General features: G+C 41.0%; 1 protein-coding gene across 1 annotated transcript in view; it reads right to left on the bottom strand.

Annotated features, from left to right (window-relative positions):
• The window catches only part of fhit (fragile histidine triad diadenosine triphosphatase), a 473,490-nt gene that overhangs the window by 66,256 nt on the left and 386,722 nt on the right, over window positions 1-20,512 (bottom strand). Inside the window, exon 6 of the mRNA XM_056274400.1 lies at window positions 19,704-19,772. Within this exon, the coding sequence (XP_056130375.1) occupies window positions 19,704-19,772 (69 nt within the window). The remainder of the gene's footprint in view (window positions 1-19,703; window positions 19,773-20,512) is intronic.

The following is a 20,512-nucleotide window of genomic DNA, read 5'->3' as shown; positions in this document are numbered from 1 at the left end:
CAGCTGATATAATGTCACTAGTATGATGAGGCGCTGCTGCTGGTATAGACCAAAAATAGGGGGTATTGATTGGGAGTGTTCATCCTGGAATAAAACATAATCATAGGGAAGTGAAATAAGGGAAAATCATTCTCTCCAGCTCCCCAGGGGATTTTTCAGGAAAGTGTCTGTATAGCACACATGCATTAGCGGACACTCGGCCGTTATTATCTTGGCGTTGTTTCAAATCCCTCTATTGAAGAAATGGTAAGCCATCTGTCATCTGTAGTATTACTGATGCTGCAGAACGTGTTGCTGTTATACAGGTGTATAAAGATTTCATAAGATGCAAATATGAATTTGCAAGGGGTAAGGCAGAAAATGCCAGTCAGTCCATCAGCTACTATTACTATATGCTATACACTTTATTTCTTATTTTTACCTTTGTTTAACCAAAAATAAAGCCCCATCAACATTAAAAATGTCTTTCACAAGTCCTGGCAAAGACATTAGCACATTTAACATGGTTGCAGACCGACAACATAACAGAATGCAAATAATAAAAACAATGATAACAGAGATGTAAGACTTAGTTAAAAAACTAAATGAAGTAAATGAAACGGCAGTGCGAAGCACATAAATAAGCTAGAACATTTCCAGGCAGATGTGTCCAAAGATATTACCAAGAAAAGAGGTAGAAAGGAAGGAGGAGTTTCACCCGTGCTATCTGCTGAGAAAAATGAAGTGTTTAATTTAACATAAAGATAGCATTAATTAAATTGCAGGCTACAATCCTAGATTATATTTCCAGTACAAACATGGCTCCAATTCACAAACAATAAGTATCCAAATTCAAGGTATAATTTTCTTTATTTTCCGATATTATTATTATTGTTATTGTCTCTTTAACAAGAAGTCAGTATTTTCTCTGTTATTTGCAACAGTGCCAGATGGTGGTCTTGTCTGGCTGTTTGTAGGGTTAAAATAGTGAACTCTGAAAATAAACTCTTAGGCAGTCCCTACAACCACCTTCATCACTGTTTTATAGAGACATTTACTTTTCAAAATATTTCAGGTACTATTGCTTTTATTGTCCTATTTTAACATCGACACTAGAACTGTAATAAAAGTCCAAACTGCATCCTAAACAACCAACTTAACAAAGAACCACACAAAGCTGAAAAAAAATGCTGATGTACGTAGACCTACACTTTGCCATTTCTATTGGAAGCATTGCTTATCAAGCTTTCAGTTTTGTCCACACGTGCATTATCAGCGGGGGCAGCGTCTGCACTGTGAGGCAAATGTTCCATCAGCAATATATCATAAAGTAGCTCCCCACACAGAAACTCCGCAGAACTGGCATGCAGGCTCTTGTTACATTGTGAATTAACAAGGAGATTGATCTAATCAGAGTAAAAAATATACATATATGTATTTTATATGTTTATTAAAAATCTACTTTATTAACCCAAAACTATTTCATTTTTATTCCATTTACATCTTTTGCCTTCAGTTAAATGTACCAAAGTACCATACAGCCACGGACGGGGACTACAATTCATACCAGGAGGATAAGCCGTAAGCCTCTATCATAACTTCAACACAGTTTAATATTGCACATGTGTATGCTCATACACAGTACTGCAAAGAAACCTGAGAAATGCATTTGCAGAGATGTGCTTTCTTTTGACCATATATTAACATAACATTACCCCAGTGATATGGGAATGTAAGGAAAACAGTATCACAATAAAAAAGAATAACAAGACCGTCGGTGACCATGAATGCCATTTGTCAGTAAGCAATCTCGGAACCCAGAGGCAAAATCGTGTGACTCTGGGGACAATGGCCAATATTTCAGGGCTTTTTTGTGTATCTGCTGGCTTCTGTTTCCTATGAAGACTTCCTCTTCCATGTGCCCTTCATTTTTTAAAGTCAGATGAGACACGAGAGTTGGAGCTGAGAGACGATGTCTACAACCAGAATGTTTCACAAATAATTGACACGAGTTGAAAGTTTTGCCACACAATACACATGCGTCATTACTTTTAGTAGCCTACATCCATCTACAGGCCAGTGGCCACTCCTTCAAAGATGAGGATGTGCACATCCTTGATAATCAATGGGAGGTAATTTTAGTAGATGTCACTTCCATGATGAGATAATGCAACTGTATATCGTAATAATAATATGTAAGCTTCACTCATGTTTGGTCATATTGAATGAGCATCACAAAACAAGTTTTTGAAGGGGAAAAATGTGTTATTTTCTGTAATGCAATCATTACCCAAAGTTAAAAGATGTGGCTTTGGGAGAGGATATTATAATAATACAGCATCCCCCAAGCCTGAGAAGCTAAAGGTAACCTCCAGCAAGGAAAAGCAGTCACAGTGAGGTGGTGAGGTGGTAATTGCTGAACCTCATAAGTGCCTTTAGAAAATAAGCACCTGCTACAAGAGAAAATGTCAAAGGTAAATTGTTGTCATATTATTATCATTCCTTATATATCTTTAACATCTGCAGTGAAAATGTAAAGTCAATTAAATCAGTACCATGACAAGATAAGAACAATTGTACATGTGCATGACATTTCTGCAGAACTTAAACTGATGAAAAATAACTTGAGTACAAGACCAATGAGCGAGGCAGATCCCTAGAAAAGTATATTCAATCCATCTGTGGATTGTTCTATCAGGGATAGACATTTTATGCTGAGCAAAGGCATTTCTTTGCAAGCTTTCTCTATTTACATATGCATTTATGCTATCTGGATTTCTTTTTCCAGAATTCATCTCTAGCGTTAGCATATTAACATCCCTTTTTCAACTTCTAGGGGCCTATCTTACACCTGGTACAAAGCGGCACCGAGTGTCTTTGCTACTTTCAGACTGAAGCAGTGGTCATTTCTGAGTGTTGGTCTCAAAATGAGGTGTGGTCAGGTGCATTTTTGGCGCACTATATTGAGGCAGTGGAAAGCAATTACGAGACCGACCAACAAAAACCTGGTCTAAAGTCAATGGCGCAGCATTTTCCTGCTATTTTAAGGGCACATAATTCAGATAGTAATATGCGCCTACATAGGCGGGTGAAGAACACGAGATCCGCCATTATAATACCAATCTGCCAAGGTGTAAGCGCACCTGGCTTTTAAAAGGACGGGACATAACACTCTGATTGGTTTATTTCATGTTACGCCCAAAACACACCTATGATTAATGAAGAGGCTAAGTACAACCCCTCTGATCCATGTGCCTTCCTTTGTGCTCAGATTCTGCACCATTAAACTAGCAAAAGTGGATTCTGACACATCTTAAATACATTTGTGCCATGCGCTTTGATCTTTAAATGAGATCTCATAATGTTTATTGTATTAGTGTTGCTCACATCTTTTTCCCTAAAATAATACTGGCCTAGATCTATATTAGTGTTGCATGTGATTGCCTGTTTGTAATGAATATTGCCGCCTTGCACTCAGCTCAGTCGTTAATTAACCACCTTGCAAATCTTAAGTTAGGTGAGCATGCATCTTGAAGAATGAAATGATGAGGAACTGAACATCTTGGCCTCAAAAACATCTAACAGTTGCACACGCACATAAAAAAATGCTCCTAGTAATATACACAAAGAAAAGCATATATGATAACTCCAGTTTAGTTGCTGTGATTAAGATAGGAATCTTTATTTTCCTCATTGTGATGCTGGGCGAGAAGTGTTCCTTGTTTGTAGCTCCCTGGTCATAGAGTGATTACATTTGGATTTTGCTTTAAAATTTGAAAACTGGTTTAGAAAAAAAAAGCACACAAAGAAATGTTGTGTTCTACATTTCTACTTGAAAAGAGAGAAAATGTCTTGCTTTGAGTCCTTAATTGGCGAAAAAGCACCAATGTAATAAAAAAATCACAAGCTGAAATTATTTTCTGTTAACAATCATAACAGCAGTTCCCAGTGTTCCCGTGTGAGACTGTGGACAAAGGAAGAGGAGTGGGGGAGAAAAAGAGGAGGAAAGAGCAACAGTGACCTTTTCTCCAGACTGATCCCCTCTCAATAAATAGCCTATTTTAAACGGCCTCTTGTTACTAACAGACCAACTTATATCTGTGACGTTTATGCCACAAATGCAAGCTAAGAGGACCGCTGGGGTTTGCAAGACAAACTACCGTTTATTAGAGCTAAAGCCTTTTCTTTTTTTTTTAACAGCACACATTGGCTAAAATTCAAATAAGCTCAAATGTCATCTTCATAAAGGCATTGACAGGATTAGAAAGAAGAAATGTGCCTGAGGTGTTTGATTAGTTTCATCTAGATTCATGGCGCAAACAAATACTTGATCAGTATTTGAATTAGCCAGAAGGACTCAGTTGCATCAACTGCACTTGAAAGCATTTCCAAATGCAGACTGTGGGTTTGGTAAATGGTTACCATGAACAAAAAATGTACCAATATCCTTGACATCAGATTCCTTGTTATGTTTCTGAGCTGACAACATGCTGGTATGGACCTACGTAGGACAACAGAACTGATCGCCTTCATGATAAATTCTTCCAGGGCAAAACACACATTACAATCATCTCCAATTTACCTAAATCACATGGGGGCATCAAAGATGCTGAGACTCATGTAATGTAAGCCAACACTTGGGGTCCATCCAGCACATTAGACCAACAAAATATGAGGCCAGTAGAAAGGTGACACACCGGCATTAGCCAACTAAACTCTGGGTAGACTCATGAGAAGCTGGAGCAAGATGCTCCACTCCATCACTGCCACCTTCAGTCTCACACACACCACCATCACTATCCTCTACATCTAACACCCTTTTTATATTCTTTACCTAAATGTGAGTAGAGACCAGCTGAAAAAGAATGTTTACTTCCTTTATAAGTTAGGTTTCCCGATATCAAGGGAAAAACTGGCAAATACCTATTACTGAGAGATGCTAATATGTAAACATTTGAAATTAAATACCAGACCTTCTCTGACTTTTAAAGTTTTCATGGGAGCATTGGTGATGTGGTTAAAAACTATGTTGCTGTTCCACTTCCGGTGTGGGAAGATGGCGGCGCGAACTGATGTTTGCAGTGACCTCACCCAGTACCGGTGTGGGAAAATGGCAGCATGAATTTACGTTAACGGCAGCCTCACCCAGTAATCATCCATGCAGTGTCTTTGTCCACATCTGTGTCTAAGTTTGTGTCTTCGTTTGATGGCTGGGAGAGCTTGGTCTGCTGTATCCTGTGGGCCCAGGGACCACAGCCCTGCCCGGAGCTGCACCCGAAGAGGTAACACCGAGAGTGGTCTGACAGGACGCGGAAGTGGGGCAGGCTAAGCTAACTGCTAGCCCATGCAGACCGGCAGTTCTGATAACACTGAGGCTGGTCTGACGGCGGCCTCGCCTAGTGTTGACTGTTTTTGGTGTTGTCGTGTGGGGTGCAGGCAGGTGTGCTGAAGGTATCTGGCTGGGAGAGCTGGCGTTGGATCGGCTGAAGGAGTCCGGTCTGCTGCATCCGGTGGGCCCAAGAACCATGGCCCTGCCCAAAGCTGTGCCCAAAGAGGAAACACCGAGGACAGTCTGCCAGGATGCGGAAGCGGGGCAGGCTAAGCTAACTGCTAGCCCATGTAGACCGGCAGTTTTGACAGTCATCCTGGCTGGCGTTCGTTCTATTGGACAGTGATTTTTTTTTTGTTTAGTTTGGATAAATGTGTTCGTTTTGATATATGTGTTAATGTAGTTCTTGGGTATGTGTTTTTGTCTTTGTGCTGCACTGCTGTGGGAAATTATATTTCGTTTCTTGTACATGAAATGACAAATAAAGTGTTCCTGATTCCTGAACTAGCTTTTTGAGCTCGTCAGCTGTTATTTATTGCCTACTTTTTTTTATGCTCTCAGACATGGTTTCTAATAAATAGGCAGTAAAGAGAAAATATGTTCTCCACTTTAAATCTGCATTAGAATAGAATAGGACAACTTTATCATCCACTTTAAGTGGAAAATTGTCTTTAGCTCACCAAGACACACCATAAAATCAACTTAAAAAAAGAAATATTAACAATTCAAAAAATAAAATACAGGTAATCAAAGATCTGCATTACGCTTCCATCAATTTTGCTTCAGCTTTCAACTCGTGGCATTGATTCCTAATGAGCCACTCCCTCCTCCAACACTCACTATCAACTACTACTCCCATGCTCTCCCTGTCAGTACAGATGTCAGCTCCTCCACAGCACAGATCTCTCTTGCTTTTTCGCTTACTTACTTTTTTCCCCATCAGCACCTCCTCTGGGTCAGAGAGCAGTCAAACTGCGTGTTTTGCAGACACAGGAACTTATGCTCGTCATAACACCTCTGTCACATCCCTAATAGTATTCAACAGTTCCACTGGTCAACTACATCATTCAAACAGGGAGAATTTCCATAAATCAATAGTCTACCTCACAGAAAATATAACTTTAATATGGGAGAACATTAGAAAAAACATACTTTGGCTTAATCCATTAGGCTATACCATATTTTGAAATAGCACATATGAATACCTACCACATATGAAATTTACTCTTGCTCAAACACATGACAGAAGTCAATGTCAGATTTGTCGACATTCTTAAAAGTCCAAAACTGCTTTTATTTATCCAAACAGCTGATAATTACTGTATTCAGAACTGACATTAAAGCATGAAATATTCTGATGGAGGTTATTAACCTGGAACGTTAAATTCACACCATTTATGCACAAGTACAGAGTGTGGGAGCGTTTGTCTGTGTTAGATATGTGTGCTTTACCATTTTGTCTCCTATCTGTATCTGCATTAATATTTGAAAGATGTGTAAAGGATTTTCTAGGAGCACACAAAAATGAAATTAATTATTTTCCAGAGCTAGGTCTTATTGGGGCCCATTGATAGACAATGAGAGCTGCATCAGGTCTCACTTCTTAGCATCCCATTTTGACTTGTGCCCTAGAAACTATTGGCTGTTACATTAACAGTATGAGTATGGCACAAGTACATTTACATAACACCATTTTTATTAGTAAATGCATAGTGTTCACAAAGTAATTTTTGACTGCAACCACACATTTTGTACAACCCTGAGAAACAACTAAATAGGCTGCCAAAGTGGCTCTAAAGAGCAATTTTTTTTTTTGGATAAAATATTCATAGTTCTTGCATTTTAACGGTTAGAAAATTCATAAAATATGTGTCATATCAGCCTATGTTCCTGTTGGTTTATTTACGTGATAAAAGTTCCAACTACTCATTTATGTGTGTGTGTGGGGGGAGGGGTTTACATCTTTCTGAGGGGTAATGTATTTAGTTCAGTGAGCCATTTGAAGGAGGTTACTGTACATGGAAATATTACATGAGTAAATCAGTCTAAATACTTGCCCTTCTCTGCCTTGTGTAATTTTGTTCACTTTATACAATCAAAATTGTATTCCTATGCAGGAATGCAGTTTTCATTGATTCATTGTGAGAATAATGGAACCTGATTGGCAACTGTTGTCGGATAGAATTCACGTTTTGACCATCTCTCTCTTGTAAGTGACCTTTTTGGATGAGTCGTTTCAGTAGAGGGCAGACAGTTCCATCTTACACACACATCAGGGAAGAAAACAACTGCCGAACTCACATTAGTTATGAATATTAGGCTTATTATAGTATCCAAAATGACCATCTGCCTTAATGTTTATTGAATGTTGAATGCGACATATGCATTACCAATAACTAATAATAATAACAGAAAATAATAACGAAATAAAAATCCATCCATCCTTTATCGGAACTGCTTATCCTGCTCTCAGGGTCACAGGGATGCTGGAGCCTATCCCAGCAGCCATTGGGCGGCAGGCGGGGAGACACTCTGGACAGGCCGCCAGACCATCACAGGGCCCACCCACACCCACACCCACACCCACACCCACACACACACACACACGCACACATTCATACCTAGGGACAATTTAGTGTGGCCGATTCACCTGACCTACATGTCTTTGGACTGTGGGAGGAAATCGGAGCCCCCGAAGGAAACCCACGCAGACACGGGGAGAACATGAAAACTTCACACAGAGGCCAACCCGGGACGACCCACCAAGGTTGGACTACCCCGGGGCTCGAACCCAGGACCTAATTTCCACGAGGCGGCCACACTAACCACTGCGCCACCGTGCCGCCTAAAATAAAAATAAATAATAAAATAATGATAATAATAATGATAACTAAAATAAGAATATAAAATGTCTTAAGCCTATTCCACTCTTGGATCAGCATATCTAGATTTGTGGACATCAGCAAATCTCTCGTTGGACAGACTTCTCAAAAGATCACATTGACTGTTTTTTCTCTGCATGTTAGGGATAGGATGCAAATGCTCATACATTCACATACATGTCACATACACATATACATATGTCTATAGGCTTGTTCCAGACACATTAGTAACAGTTTACTGGACTCCAAGTAAGCTTATTCAATATACTAGGAATTTGTCTTGGCGAGATGCGCTACATAAACAAATCGAACATAAGTTCTACAAAGCAGTGCTTAAAATGACAGAAATTTAACAAATTCATACATGGCGTGGTAGCTTGTTCTTTTGGCAGACCCTAAGTTTCACACAGGTTTGACCATTTATTTGAGAGCTGTGAGCATTTTTTTTTAATGCTGTTCTAAAGTGGAAAGTGACTCGAAAGGCAGCAAGTATGAATAAGACTAATAATGGTCTTTTAGCGCAGGAAAATTGCATAAAAAAACAGTTGATGGAATGGCCTGCGATCCCAGTGCTTCAAGTCTTACTCGGCAGGTGCTGACCAACATCACACCAGTCATCCTACAGATTTTACTAATTGGTTGAAATAGTTTTAAAAAGGAATTTCACTGCTGGAAAAGTCACACTTAATCAATAACGCAGTTCTGTGGTGTGGAAGTGTGCAATTATTTTTGAAATTGGTGCATTATGACAGAGGAAAATTGAGTAAATAGGCTTTGGTTTTCCCTGTAGTCCTTCAGCTGAAAATCCTGCAACAACAGTGTCAGACGGTAAGAGTAGAGCAACCCACAACAATCACGCTGCACGCAATCAGCTATTGTCGTTTTCCAGTGGACAATACTGAGTGTTGCAAACTGTTGCTCCGCACCATAACCAATGCAAAATATGCAGAATATACATCGGTGAACAGTCTTAAAAGTTCTTTGAGTGTGCAGCTTGTGTTTTAAAATAAAGGACTTTGACATTTAGCTTGGCATTTGGCTCCTTCAACAAAAGGAGACGGGGAGTGGGGGGGGGCACGATGATGCATTTATGGATTTAATCTTCTGCATTGACTCATTTATTATATGAAATTGACTAAAATTACAGCTGCAAGCCAGCCAAATACACATTGAGGAAAACGCTATGTGGGTACTCCATTTCATCCTAGGCTCTACACACAGCGGCCTTCACTACCAGCATCTCTCAGGTCTCCGTGGGGACGAAGGACGTCTATGAACCGACCGGTGACCTCTTCTGACCAACCCCCACCAACAAACATACCTCACGGAGAGGTGTTACTGAATAACCAAACAGAACAAATATGGTCTATATTAATTCAAACCTCAACTGCACACAACAGCCTGTGTATCGACAAGTTGACAGTCCTTTTAACAGTTCATCTGGACCATCATGTGTTTCTCTGAATCCCCGGTAATGTCTGTCGGGTGATGGAAATGTCACTGATTGACTGGACAACAAATAATGGCAAGACTAAATGATTGTCTTTCCCCAGTGTCCCTCCTTGTACTACCCATTCCAGAAAGTGTCGATATGCTGCCAAGCGATACTGTCTAAAAAGAATAGACACACACACACACACACACACACACGTTAACTGAGTAACGTTGAAGTTTTCCGGGTTGTAAAATGTATATTGATATATAACAAGATTAGGTAATGTCAGCTCGCCTAGCATAATGTATGACAGCTGGGGACCAACAAAAAATACCTGGCTTTTGCTTCACATGAACCTAAAATTGTGGAGGGGGGGGGGACAATAGTTTGCTTAGCTTGCATTACCTTTACAGGGGGAAAAAAAGCAATGGAAGGAGCAGAGAAAGTAAAAAAAAAAGTCTGACTTTCCTCCCTTGCAACAATGGTTTCATGTAAAATAAGTTGGTTATGATAAACATTTGTGATTTTACTCTGTGGAGGACACTGCCTCTAACGTTAGATCATGCATAACATGTAAAATAAAATGACATGTTATTCTAAAGAGAGTAACATGTAGTGTTTGTAGTTATAGTCCGAATGAATATTGCACTTGTTCGGTGCTCAACTGCCCATTTGGCCCCGCTGGCTGAGGTTGTTTCTTCCAGTTTCTTCTGGGAATTCTGAAATACATTTGCAGCACAACCTTCTCCATATGAGGTCCAGAGCTCCCATGAGCTGCTACACAAATTGGTATTGCTTCCTTTGTGGTATCTGCCGGCTCATCCAAAACAAACTGTGCACGGTGGAATTCGTGACAACTAAGTTTTTCCATTTCTGTGTCCATCAGCAAAAAACTCCCGCACAGACACCACCAGTCACCTACCCCTTGCACAAAACTGTTCTGGTCATCTTCAGCGGCTGGCGGGGCTCTTCTCTGGGATGCAGCTGCCACAGTGGCTGTGGCCTCCTCTTCGTCTCCACGGTTTATTTCCTCTGCACCATATTCAGGCTCGAGTAAGTAACTCGAATATTTGATTCCAGCATCACCTCATGAAAGTTGTTTTCATCCATATCCACTGATTCCCTATCAGCCATTGTCTTTGAATTAAGTTAGTTTCTCTTGCTAGCTTACAGGCATTTCTGTTGCCGGATCTTAGAGATGCAATTCTCACCAACTGCCCTCCGACAGGGTGGGTCCGCTAAAATTGAGGAAATACAGCCTCCAGTCTGAAAAATATTTCTGCTGGCCGCTGGATGAAGTATATTACATCATCGATTTCCAACTTCCAGAAGTGGTGGGGTGAGATTTTAAGACAAAGAAGGTAGTGGGGATTTTTATGGCAGCATTTCAAATGTCCTCCTTACATTAGTACGATTGGATTCAGGTTGAAAAGCGGTGAAGTTTTCCTTTAATAGAGGCATTTATGAAATCATCCATGATGAAGGGCTTCCACTTAAAAACGTTCATAGAAGAATATCTTAGCTGTATGAGATCCTTATTTTCAATTATTTACATGAATTGTTAATTTACATTACAATTTATCTTCCTAACTGTATTTTTACTTTGAATTTCATATTCCTTTAATAGCAAAGGTGGCTGATCAGGTTTTACATGCATGCTCCTATCCATTTATTCCAACCCTCATCCCAACTCAAACACTAAAAAATTTCAAATTTGATATGATTCGTTAAATCACAAAAACTTACAAGGATTCAATTGAGACGATGTAATGATTTCAACTGTCTATACATCTTGACTGAATGATAAACATGACCATCAAAAAGAGAACTATGAGGGTACATGAAGGGGTCCAATCTTTATTTTTTTAATCTACTAAATTTAACAGATGCCCAGTGAATCCAGCATCTCCTCTTGGATGTGGCCTCAACCACTGAGCTGTGCCAAGTTTGAATGGTGATTTGCAGTGCCAGATTGCACAGTTGTCTTGCCTCCTGTATTGCTCAAGGTAATATGTGCCCCTCCAGTCCTGACGACAGCTGCTGTATCTGTCAGACAATGTGTCCAAGGATATGGTAGTAATATTTTAGGACTATCTCTCCTGCTGTCTAATGCAATTCTTAAATGGCACTGAGCAAAGAAGGCACCAAAGAATGAATTGCATCAGTCAGACATGCAAAAACAAACAGCCAAGCAAGACTTTGAATCTTGATATCGGATTTCCATGTTTTGGACTGTGCACATGTGAAGATCAGAGTGCCAGACACAAATAATACCTGTGCTTTCATCTCACTCCCTCTTATTCTGAAATGTCTTACATTGAACTCTCTTACTCTGAAACTCTCGCTCTTAAGTCTTTTGTTCTTGCTAACTATACTCTGGAGCCTCTTAAAATGAGATCAGGCTACATGATATTTTTGTCTTTCACGATGGTCACCATGTCAGATTAGTGCCATAAAATTCTTGCCGTGTCTCAGCCAGGAGACTGGCAACGCTACAAGTATGACTCCGACCAATCATCATATGCTGACTTTTACGATCTTGTGTGAGTTCATTGGTTGTCGAGGAGGAGGGTCAAGAAATTGTCAGTCATGCAGAAATGCTATGTGTGATGCTGGCGGTCTTCTGTCCTGAAATGAAAAAGAAAGAAGCAAAAACAACTGTGGACGCTGTTGCGGCTAGTGCTACTGGGGAATGCTAACCTAGCATAGCTTAACCAGCTACTCACCAGGTTAAGTGCCTCCGCTATTTCTCGCCAGCATTTGTGTGTGTGTGTGTGTGTGAGCCAGGTACACGATGCTTTACTAATCAGTTATGTGACTCGTCACTAGAGGATGGGAATGGGGAGTCAGGGTTGCAGTGCCTCAGGGATGGAAATTAGCACCCGCTACACGCCAAATGCGGGTGGATTTGCGTATTGGCGGGTGAATTTGCTCAACCTACCAGCCACAATGGCGGGTAAAGAAAAGTAGCAATTTGTGACATACTGAATCGCAAATCTGCCTTATTTTCCCCCCTATGACCCACCCTACTCTGCCTCTGATTGGCTAGTACTTGTTGCCATCGTTGGTTAGCCAATCAGAGGCAGAGTATAGGGACGCTTGTCTTGCGAGTCTGCTAATTCACACAGACACTTTCGAGGACGAGGAGAGAGCCAGAAAACACAATGTGGCGTTACATCGCAGGGGTTAAGAGGTCTGCAGAGAAAACATCCCAGGAGGAAACACGGGTTAAAGAGGCGAAGACGAAACGAAAACGTTTTTTAATGAGAAGTGGAGAATAACTGACAACGGAGACAGAGAGTCCCGTGATTGGTTAGTTTACGAGGAGACAAGCCAGACAATGTTCTGTTGGGTATGTCGTCAACACACTTCGGATGCCAACAAGAAAGCTAACAGTTTCATTATTGGGACTAAAAACCTAAAATTGGAAGCCATAAAAGACCATGAATCATCCAAATGCCACATCCATGTAATAAAGATAGTACAGGGGAAATCGACCCCACAGGATACCGCTGCCATGAACACGTCCCAGTTGGAGAAGATGAGCCTACTGTGTAGAAATGCCCAAGCAATTGCGAAAAAAGGAAGGCCATTTACAGATTACGTGTGGCAATGCAAGTAAATCGTAATTTTTTAAAAATCTATTCACTAACGTTAGATTAAGTGTTGAATTAAGGTCAGAATATAGCTGTCACGTAATGTCATTAGCTAGCTAACGTTACGTGTAGTTAGCAAGTAAATCGTCATTTACTAACATTAGATTAAGTGTTGAATTAAGACCCATACTGACACAATTCCTTCTACTTGTTAAAGTCTTGGTTTATGTAATAAAAAAGGGAATTTTGGTGGCACTGATACACTGGTTATTTTTTGACAAATATGTTAAATGTTTTAAAGGTAGTGTACACAATTTTGAAAACCATAGAAGAGTAAACTAGATTTTGAAAATAGTATTTTAAGAGTTTAAATATTTAAAATAGCCTATTGCTTGAATATTGTAGATCTTGTTTTATTATTTTTCACATGCAGTTACACACTGCCGGTTAAAACAAGAAAGTGGCTGGTAAAAAAATTGAGTGGCTGGTAGATTTTGGAATCCACCAGCCACAGTGGCAGGTGGACAAAAAAGTTAATTTCCACCCCTGCAGTGCCTTCTTGGGCCATAGGGTTGAATGTCCTGACTCTAACATTGATGGATCAGACAAACTGGAAATAAAAGTCAGCAAACTAGACTGCTACCTAACTCGTGTTAGTCCAAGTTAGTGTTATCAAAGTTAGCAGTACTAGACTCACTCAGGTAGCACCGCCTGATGTCTGTTAACGTTATTATTTCACAGTCAGCTGATTGTTGTCTGAAGAACACACACACTGTGTTCACACAGCAAGTGGGACGGTGTTACTGCAAAAAGTGGCAGCTTTTTTTTCCGGACGCGGAATGGCCAGGAGCAGGTGCAGATTATCTGCATGTTTCTCAAAAAGGGGGGCCTCCTGGTGTGGGAAGATGGCTGCACGAATTCGCATTTGCAGCAGCCTCACCCAGTGTCGTGTCGGAAGATGGCAGCGCGAATTCACATTTGCATATTGGTGTCCCTACAGACAGAATTGGTTGTGACTGCGGGCGGGAAGCCGGATGTTGGTATGTGTCCTGGTCGCTGCACTAGCACCTCCTCTGGTTGGTCGGGGCGCCTGTTCGGGGGGGGGGGGGACAGCATGATCCTCCCACGCACTACGTCCCCTTGGCGAAACTCCTCACTGTTAGGTGAAAAGAAGCGGCTGGCGACTTCACATGTATCGGAGGAGGCGTGTGGTAGTCTGCAGCCCTCCCCGGATCGGCAGAGGAGGTGGAGCAGCGACCGGGACAGCTCAAAAGAGTGCGGGGTAATTGGCCAAGTACAATTGGGGAGAAAAATGGGCAAAAAAAAAAGACATGCATGTTAGGGTTAATACTCCTGTCTGTGTCCCTGACCGAGGCATGGCAAGATGAACTGTAGTGAACAGCAGTGGGCGCTGCATGGCGGCTGCCCACTGCTATTAGCTACACAGCTGGGATGAGTTAAATGTAGAGCGTAATCTCCCTACGGGGATCAATATCTCAAAAAAGAAAAAAAAGTTAAAAACTAAAGGAGCCGTTTTTAAGAGAAAATAGGCAAAAACTGAATTCTACCTTTTATCCATGTAAAAAATCAGCAGAAAGAGGCAGTATGAAATGCATGAGGATTGAAGTAATAAGTGATTTGTTGCAATTCTGGTACAACATTAACCTCATTCGAACTTTGGCAGGCTGCAATCCACATTCTCTGAGCCAGTTTCTGCTACAAATGCCCATCACGCCTGTGTCAGTTCTACTCTAACCCTTCACCTGACGGGCATTGCATATGACCCCTCTTCAAACTTGGATGAAGTCTTTTATCCCCGCTAGGCGGATAACCAGGAAGGAATTATGTGTTCTGTTGTGTGTGAGTGTATGTGTCCGTGGCTAATCTGACAAACTACTGGACCTATCAGCCTTTTTTTTTTTTTTGTGAAGTTATGACTGTATGATGAAGAACCTCCCGTTGTTGTGTTGATTCAAAACCTTCGAAAACCATTTGTTCTCACTGCTGCTCCCTCTTCATTTTTTTTTTGCTGCTCCCTCTCTTTATTCACTCTCTAGATCGCTCGACCAATGCTGCTCTCTCGCAGCCCAATCTAAGTCAATCGTGCACCTGACTCGGATTGGGCGGCGATATGATCAAAAGTTATTAAAAGAACATTGATCCAAAAAATTTGAAATTTAAAAAGGAACGACTTCCTGTAGGTTGCAGTCAAAACAGGAAGTGTTGCATATTGTTGTCGTTGCCCGATCTATGTTAACCGTAGACGTGAGTCATGCATACACGAGTGTAAACGGTTAACCCAGCTTTATTATACTATGAAAATAAAGACAGGTGTTAGACCAAAATGGTCTTAAGAGCAAACCTTTCCTTTTTGGGAAGTGCAAGTTCATATTGGTGGCATTCATGCAAGGGTCCACCTAGGGCGCTGCACATCCACAGACTGACAGGCAAAACGTCTTTATTAGGTAGTTTCCAGCTTGAGCACTGTATATTATAAAACTTTTTTTTTCTATATTTCCCATTCAGTCAACTTCGGCGCTGCGCGAAAGTCTTATAATGGCAGGAAAAGCACTAGTTTTTCTGTCGATGTGCGTGTGTAACTGTCCGCTGCTAATCTCGCATACTACCAGGCCTGTCAGCGTACTAATTTTTGTGCATAGTTATGACTGTATGATCAAGGACCCCTCATGGTCATGGTGACTCAAAACCTTTGAAAAACCTGTTTTATACCATAACTGAGTGCTAACTCCTCAGCTGGTCTGTCGCCTGAGTCCAAACACTGGAGAAGGGGCATGTCTGTAGGGCGATACGTCTGGCGGGGATCTGCAATCTACTGAGTGCACTCTTCTAGTTTGTTAATGGTTTCAGTTTTATTTTGGGAGACCTTGATTCTAATTGGAATGCTAACTCTATTTAGAAACCTGACTAAAATGTGCTTCATATGATGTTGTATTAGATGGTTGTCAGTGCTATGGTTAAAACTACCGACTGAATTATTAGTCATTTGGCCACGAACTGACGGATCACTGAAAAAAGACAAGTTAAAACATAAACTTTAGCTGTACAGCAATTGCACACCCTCAGAAATGTTGGCCTTTTATCCTGATGATTTATTACTGTAGAGTAATTAACTGCTACACATTGTGTGATATAGACAGAGGAAACTGCAGCCACAGAATACTGAAATAATTCAATGGTGCAATGAAAAACAAGCATAATGAGTGAGAGTACAAAAACAGTATCCTTGAGAGAGAATCCAAAGACTGAAATGGAGCACTTAACACTGCCTCTATTCTCAGAACTGACAAGCTCATGCTTCAAAGGACAAAAGTGCCATAGAAACATGGAAGACACAAAAAAACAAGGCAAAAAAAAAAAGCGGAAAAAAGTGAGATGCTGTGACAGTTCTTTTTGGGCAACGTGACACTGCAAAGAGAATTGAAAATGCCATCTTGTACATCAGAGGGTAATATAGATATCAATACAGTGAAAAGAGAGCGAGATCGAGATGGAAAAAAAAGTGTGACAGGGCCAGAGAGAGACAGAAATAGCAGAATTTAACTGCTGACTTTGCCTCTCACAGAACTACTGTCAGAACGAGGAACCGGCGATGCTCTATGAACATTATCCTTGCATCACTCATCTAAATAAAAAGGACACATACAAAAACACATCCAAGTCTCATCCTTTACTCTTTACGCTGCTAAACACTGTTGAATTTGACTCCACTGTCATGTGTTGTCTGCAACTCAAAGATGTGACAAAGCAGTGTAGTTTCTATGGCAGTCCTCTGCAAGTACACAGTTACCCAAGTGTGGTATGGCAACTGTGACATCGACATCAGTAGCTATACATACATACATACATACATACATACATACATATATATATATATATATTTTCCCTTTTTCTTCCCTATTGTACCCGGCCAATTACCCCACTCTTCCAAGCCATCCTGGTCATTGCTCCATCTCCTCTGCCAATCCGGGGAGGGCTGCAGACTACCACATGCCTCCTCCTATACATGTGGAGTCGCCAGTCGCTTCTTTTCACCTAAGAATGAGGAGTCTCGCCAGGGGGACGTAGCGCGTGGGAGGATCACGCTATTTCCCCAGTTCCCCCTTCTCCCTGAACAGGCGCCCCGACCAACCAGAGAAGGCGCTAGAGCAGCGACCAGGACACATATCTACATCCGGCTTCCCACCTGCAGGCACGGCCAATTGTGTCTGTAGGGATGCCTGACCAAGCCGGAGGTAACACAGGGACTCGAACCGGCAATCGCCATGTTGGTAGGCAACGGAATAGACCGCTACCCTACCTGGATGCCCTAAAGCTATATTCTCCTACACAGGATCTTCAAAAAACATGTTAAGGTATCATAAGTTATAATTCCAAAGACAATGATTCCTTCTTCTGAACTCATAAACTCAAATTTACTCATCTACTTTTAAAGTAAACAAAAATATATGTATATATGTATGTATGTAGGTATACAGGGATGCATCTGGAAGCCCTGGGCTATGTTTCCTTACTAGTTTCACATTAGAAGAAAAAAAAAGAAAGAAAGCGTGCTTCACATGTTCTATTGCCTCTTAAACAGTCTTTATGAACAAATAAATGTGTTAAGTCTGGGTTATAAAACACTTAACAGTGCTAAGGTACGAGGAGAAAAAAAACTGGGTGATTACTCACCACACAGCAAAACACCTCAAAGAAAAATGTTCTCATTTGCCGGGCGTGACACAGAAAATACAAATGGTGGTGCTGCCACGGCTCTCACAATAACCCTCATGATCACATGCAAATTAAAAACAAACCTATTTATATTTCACTGGCGGGGCTGTGCTGGGGAAGCCACGTTCTATTTCTTCCCTCAGGCACGCTGGGGAAGTTTAGTGAAGTTCGTTTTTATTAGACATGGTTATTAGAATATTCATATCAAACTCACCGGTCATTGATATTCATTTGCTGCAGACTCTTGTTACAAATTCAAAATGTCATAGTGAAATTTAAAACAGCCTGAAAGGCATGTTCATTATTTTCTCATTGAAGTGTTGTAGTTCATTGGTTTGGTGATTCTAGCTCCTGGGGGCTGTAGAGCCCACTGATATTTGTTCAACTTCATCTCTCCTATGTTTAATTAAAGTTATTAGGAACCACAGGTGAGTCGGTTCATTAGCAACAGAATGTGTTCCTGTATTCTCGTTACTACATACAGGACTCTCACAATACAACTGCCGAACAATACCAGTTGTGAACATTCGAAGGTCAAAGGAATATCTCACTCCACCGCAATTCTTTCACTGGAAACAATCGAGATAAACACGACGCAGCTCCCTAAGAGGACATGAGTGTCATCCAGAGCCGCCCTTTTTCCATTGTGTTTTGTCTTTAGACTGAATAGATTTCGCTGTTAATTCACCGAGGAAACAATGAGCATTGGGCATGAACGCAGAAAAGCTGAAAAGTGTCGTTCTTCCCAAGTTACATAACCAAGCTTTTGTGTCTGCAGTGAATGAGGTTTGTTACTGTTTTGAGGCGAAGTAATGTGCTTGGATACCGGATGTAGCTCTAATATTCCACACAGCTATAGCGTGCCGTGGATTGGAATTTTGTTCTGACACACAATGTGGTGTAACGAGTGATGTAAGTGTCCTGATGCATGCTCAGTAATCCAGGTAAGAAGATCAGAGACAGTTGTATCAGTTCATCTGGATACAATGTTTACTGACAGATACGTTTCATCACTCATCTAAGTGACCTCTTCGGTCCAAACTGACTGCAGGTATCCCCACCCTTATAAACACTACATGTGCATAACAACCGAGACCCACGGCCAGTTTCATATACAAATATGGGAGTAACCATTAACTAGAGCTTCAAAAGCCATGTGAACTATACACAGAGGATTAGTGATTGTTGCAATCATGGCATTGTAAAATGGTGACTGATGAATAACGACTGAAACCCACGACCACTTTCATATGCAAATATGGGTGTGACCATTACCTATTTGGGAATGTTGCAAACATTCACAGACATTTCCAAATCCCATTGATGCTCTAGTTAATGGCTACTCTCATATTTGCATATGAAACTGGTCGTTGGTTTTGGTCGTTATGCGACTGTATTGTTTAGAAGGGTGGGGATACCTGCAGTCAGTTTAGACTGAAAAGGTCACTTAGATGAGTGCTGAAACGTATCTGTCTCTAAACGTTGTATCCAGATGAACTGATTCAACCTTCTTTGACGTGATGAGTTAAGTTAGACTAAAACAGTGGTGGTCACATGATGGTCTCGGGTACATTCACACTGTTTCAAATGTTGATTAATGTACATTGTCCCTTCCCCAATAAATGTTTTAAATAAAAAAACAAAAAGATGAAGGTTGGTCCATGCATGTGTGTAAGAAAAACGCTTTGTGAACTCTTAACAATGGACGGTAAAAAAAAAAAAAAGAAGGCCAAAAAAAATCACTTTACCTCATCGTAGATGCTGTCATTTCGCTCAAAGTCACCCGCCCTCCTCGGGAGCACGTGGACGTGGACATGCTGAAAGCACACAAAAGCATAAAATATGATTTTTCTTTGATATGTTATGTCTCGGTTCCACCCAGTTAAACATGCATTCTGTTCCTCCGCAGAAGACGCGTTCCAAAGACAGCCATCCTTGAGTCACAGTATGATGGAGAGCCCAGAGGAAATGTGCTCCGCAACGCCACACGCCGCAGGGGGATTAACACTGCATCCCACCAAGCATGCTACCTGTGCGCCGCAGAGGGCCCTCACTTTTGTGCTTTCGAAATTTTAATTGACTTTCCTGTTGCCCGCTCTGTTTACCACACCCCGCACGGGTGTGCTGTCACCAATTTGGCCATCTGCACGGTTAATTCCGTCAGTTCTTTCTCTGCTTGGGTGAGACGGTAACGTCCCCAAACAACTGGTTATGTTCAAGCTGACAAAAACAGCAACGGCATGAAAACTGAAAAGGTGAATTGTTGTTTTGTTTTTTTTGCTGAAACAAGAGCGATCAGTAAACACTGAGAGCACCGGAAATTAAGAATGAGTGGAGGTATAAACATCTGGAGTGCTGAGGTGTCAGGATAAACACACAGGAACAGAAAAGAAGATTATCAGAATGACTTGCTTTGTATTTCCAACATCAGAGATTAAAATATAGGTGATTTCGTTATGCTTGTAACAGTGTGCATGCATTGAATGATAAAATGTTCCCTATGCCACAACCATGAAAAAAACCCCATCTTTTCTGAAATATTTAATTTCAAAATATT

The sequence above is a fragment of the Lampris incognitus genome, chromosome 2 (genome assembly GCF_029633865.1).
Source record: "Lampris incognitus isolate fLamInc1 chromosome 2, fLamInc1.hap2, whole genome shotgun sequence".
In the NCBI taxonomy this organism is placed as follows: Eukaryota; Metazoa; Chordata; class Actinopteri; order Lampriformes; family Lampridae; genus Lampris; species Lampris incognitus.
This window is presented reverse-complemented; position numbering and strand designations above follow the sequence as displayed.